The sequence below is a fragment of the Pterocles gutturalis genome, unplaced genomic scaffold (assembly GCF_000699245.1).
Source record: "Pterocles gutturalis isolate BGI_N339 unplaced genomic scaffold, ASM69924v1 scaffold17563, whole genome shotgun sequence".
In the NCBI taxonomy this organism is placed as follows: domain Eukaryota; kingdom Metazoa; phylum Chordata; class Aves; order Pterocliformes; family Pteroclidae; genus Pterocles; species Pterocles gutturalis.
The window spans coordinates 28,450-32,867 of NW_010118505.1; the positions used below are offsets into that span (position 1 = coordinate 28,450).

At 47.9% G+C, this 4,418-nt stretch overlaps 1 protein-coding gene across 1 annotated transcript in view; it reads right to left on the bottom strand.

The window, feature by feature from the left end:
• The window catches only part of ENOPH1 (enolase-phosphatase 1), a gene marked incomplete at its 5' end in the record, with an annotated part of 5,862 nt that extends 3,359 nt beyond the window's left edge, over positions 1-2,503 (bottom strand). Inside the window, 2 exons of the mRNA XM_010076235.1 lie at positions 957-1,159; positions 2,365-2,503. Coding sequence (XP_010074537.1) covers positions 957-1,159; positions 2,365-2,503 — 342 coding nt within the window. The remainder of the gene's footprint in view (positions 1-956; positions 1,160-2,364) is intronic.
• Positions 2,504-4,418: the final 1,915 nt, after the last annotated feature.

Here is a 4,418-nt window from a genome sequence, read left to right on the forward strand (position 1 = left end):
GTTCCCTGCTCCAGGGTCATTGGCTGGGAACGGGCTGAGCCTCGGTCACCGGGTGGTGAGCAGTGTCACTGTGTGTCACTCATTTGTGTATTTGCATATCTTACTATTACTATTATAATTATTATTTTCAATATTATTGTAGTTTAGTTATTAAATTGTTCTTATCTCAACCCATGAGCCTCTTTTCCCTTTATCCTTTAATTCTCTCCCCATCCCTGGGGAGGGAGAGGAGAGTGAGCGAGCGGCTGTTGTGGTGTTTGGCTTCCAGCCAGGGCCAAAACTATGACAGGCAGAAGGATGAAAAGAGGAGTTGGAGACGTGATTCCGAGGGAACCAAGGGTTCATCCCAGATCACAGCCTTCCCACCTGCACTGCACAGCTCTGGGTGGCCGCTTGGGCCAAGGCCTCAAAAAGTACTCTCAGGTACCGCCCCAAAAAGGGGCTCAGAAACTGTGGAGCTAGCCTTGCTGCTTGGCAGCATCCAAGGAGTGAGGTCTCTGAAGTCTGCAATCCAGCCACAAAACGCAGCGCATGGAAATGGGAGCGGGGCTGGGAGTTTCTGCAGGTGCTGTACAATGTCAACATATTTCCAGCTGACACCAGATACATTTAATAAATACCAAAAAAAGGGAACAACTTTTTTTTTTAATATAACATAACATAACATAACATAACAAACAGCAAAAGACAGATGGCTGAGAAACTGGAGATGAAGAAAGGGCCAGCTGATTGTTACAAGACTGCAAAGCTCCATCCAACACCTCCTTTTGCATCTATTTGGAGTCCTCTTTCTTCAGGCATTTATGTGCTCAGATCCACTTTTGAGGGAGCAAGTCAAGAGGGACAGCCATCCTATTGTTTTTGTTTGTTTTTTTAATAAGGAGAGCTAAATATCTTCCCCAGGGAAAGGGGCACACAATTACACACACACAAAATAATCACGCACAATTACTCACTCTCCTTTGACGTGCCCGGTTGCGTAGGCTGCCCTCCACATGTGACCCTGCAGCTGCTTCAGCGCTGTGGTCTTCCTGTCCAGAGACATCTGCCAGTGCACGTTGTCTACGACTGCCTGAATGACCCGCTCCTGCTCCTCTTCCCCTCTTCCACTCTCAAAAGGGATTGGCACGGCTCCATCCAGGCTGGAGTCTTCCTGAGCCTGGAAATCATCCATGATAACAAGAGGTGACGGAAGAGGTGGCGTGGTCTCAACATCGCAGTCTAGGAAAGGGGTCTAACACCTGCGTCAGCACAGCTCTGTGCAGGACATGGCTTGAATTGCTCTTCATCTGGAGGGTTACAACATTGTTTTGAATGCTTTTCTCATAGAATCATAGATTCATTCAGGTTGGAAAAGACCTCAAGGATCATCAAGTCCAACCGTCAACCCAACCCCACCCAACCCACTAACCCATGTCCCGAAGCACCACATCTACACGTTTCTTGAACCCCTCCAGGGATGGTGACTCCACCACTGCCCTGGGCAGCCTGTTCCAATGCCTCATCTCTCGTACAGTGCAGACATTTTTTCTAATATCCAGCCTAAACCTCCCCTGGCGCAACTTGAGGCTGTTTCCTCTTGTCCCATCATTCGTTACTTTAGAGCAGAGCCCAGCACCCACCTCCTGCACCCTTCTTTCAGGCATCTGTAGAGAGTGATGAGGTCTCCTCTCAGCTTCCTCTTCTCCAGACTAAACCCCCCAGCTCCCTCAAGCCGCTCCTCGTCAGCCCTGTGCTCCAGACCCTTCCCCAGCTCCATGGGAAATTCACACTTCAGTAGCATCTAAAAAGACTTGCTTGGATTGTACTTTCCAAAACCAACAATTAGCACTACTGTAGCCACACTGTAAATAGTCTAATGAGAATTATCCTTGCTTAAGTATTTAATTACTGAAGTTAAGGCAAAGAAGCAAATGTCTTTTGGCTTCAGAGAGCCACAGGTCTTGAACTGATGCTGTCTCCCTGTGCAGAGCCAGGATATGCTGCCCTGTGCAAGACAAGTACTTTGCCACCCCTCCATGCTGCTTCCCGAACAGGTGCCTGGAAGCCACAGGTGATGGATTCACCAAGAGGAGAAGGGCATGGTATAGGCGTGAAGCTGAAAAGCAGTGCTTTGACACCCACTTGGGTGCCACTGAGGACCAAGGTGAGCTGAGGGAAGCAGCTGAGCTGCTGCCTACCAAGCACCAGCCCTTCCCTGAGCCCAACCCAGGGCTTCGTGCAGGGGAGAAACAGCCCATCGAGGAAACAGGCCTCCATGGGAATGAAAGAGAGTTATGGGTTCGTGTTGGGTGAGTTCAAGTGACCTGAAGTCTCAGGCGCACCATGAAAAACCCGCAAAACAGTGAAGCTCAGTTACTTAACCTGTTTCCTCAGGAGTCCGACATCCCGCTGGCACTCCTCCTCTTCCCAGTGAGCACGCAGGTACTCCTTCACGTTGGCTTTGATGTAAGGGAACAAGGTCTCCTGGCAGAGTACAAGAAAAAGAGTTGACTCCTTTAACCTGGCAGAGGTAAGGCTAGCTCGGCTGTAGATCAACTGTTTGCACGTGCTGGTGTGTACAGTTATTTCTCCCCACTCGAGCTTCCCCGACAGTACCGCAGCTTGCCAAACTGCCTGCCAAGGGTGTCCGGCTGCTCGCAGTGCCAACCTTGGACCAACACGTGGACGTGGATTTTTTGCACAAATGCTGATTTGAAATCCCAGGATGGAAAGGTGGGTGATATAACTTTTTCTAGGCTTGCCAAAAAATGTGAACTCTCTCAAACAGCAGACATGACCCCAAGCTCCCATCAGTTGCGGCATTCAAGGCTGACTCTGTGTATACTCTGAACCTACAAATTACACTGCTCTGTTTTTCTGGGCCACTTGTCCTAATAAAGGTCATTCTGAAAACACAATTCAACTTGTCCCCAGAGCTGGAGGACCTTTTTAAAAAGCAAAGTGTAGTCCAGTGACACTGAGCTCCACAGAAGCAAATGAAATGAAAACAGGGTCAGGGAAAAGTGCCACAGAATTACAAACCTTCCTGGAGATCCCAAGGGCAACCAGAAATAACAACAAATTGCTGTCATTAGCAGTGGTTCCTGACTGAGAAGCGACAAGCAGCTGCCACGATGGCACCTTTGGGTGCAGGAAGAGCCTCAGGACAAGGGGAAGGACAGGGAGCTCCTTCCTTCACATACAGAATCAAACTTTTCTTAACTGTGAAAAATTTGGGATGGGGAAGAAACAGGAAGAAACCATCCTGAGCTCACCTCTGCTCAAAAAAAGGGTCAATGATATTCTTTCTCCTTGCTGTGAGTCACCTTTAATATTGTCAGAGGGAAGAGCAAAGCCTAAATGAGTTGACTTCATTTTACAGTTAATGGTTTCAGCCAGGTGAGTCCTATTTAATACTGGCCACAGCTGTAAGCTGAAGCTTCTCTGACATAAAGGAGCAAAAAACTACCCACATTTTTAATGACAAGAACCATTTGCAATGGCCATGCCTGTTAATGAAGGGTGGTCCTGAGAGTGGGATGTGGTGGCAGGACTTCAGGATTTTCTGTTGCTCCAATATCATGTTTCCTGTATTGTATATTTAAAAAACAATGTAAATGCCTAGAAAACGACCACAAACTTGCCTTGGGAAATCAACAGCCTTAATTAATTAATCCCTCGTTTCCTTTATTTGAGCTTAGTTGCTTTCAAAGTCTCTTTTAAATCAAGGAGGAAATTAAAGACTATCCACTAGGAAAGGCAACTGACCTGCTGACTTCATGTAACTCCACTTACAAATCAGGTGTCAAAAGGTCCCAATCGCATTCCAAAAGCAGTATTTCTGTGCTCGCACGCTGGCAAAGAAAAACTTCCAAACAGGTTCTGAAAGTGCAGTATATTCTGTGACTGATTCAGTGGATTTTAAAAAGGTAAAAGCCTTGGCCCACTAGCAAATGCATTGGTCTGTGGCTCACGACCGGACACCCGTATGACAGCCAGAGCAGCAGACAGCCAGTGGGAGTGATGGTTTATGGATATCAGAGTGATCTCAGGCAATGATGTGCTTTTAAGTTTCAAAGGCCATGAGTTTGTGTGGAAGAAAGACTCCTTCTGTTCTGCAGGGAAATACCTGCTTCTCCAAGACTTCAGCTTTTAGCAAGCCTCTTGCAGGCGCCTGCAAACTCTGACTAGGTTTAACCAGGGCTGTTACCAACATTTAAAAGTTTACCCACTTTTCTTTTATTGTGGTTAGCAGGAGACCCAGGCCTGCCTATGCAAAGCTCCCATCGCTCTGTCCACCTCCTGTGCGAGCTGGGGAGACAGGCACTGTTACCCCACCGGGCTCCTTGGTGACATCCAGCCCTGCGTGTGGCCACCACAATGCAGCTGGTGGGATGGAGAAACAGCCATGTCCTGGGTTCAGCTGAGACAGAGTT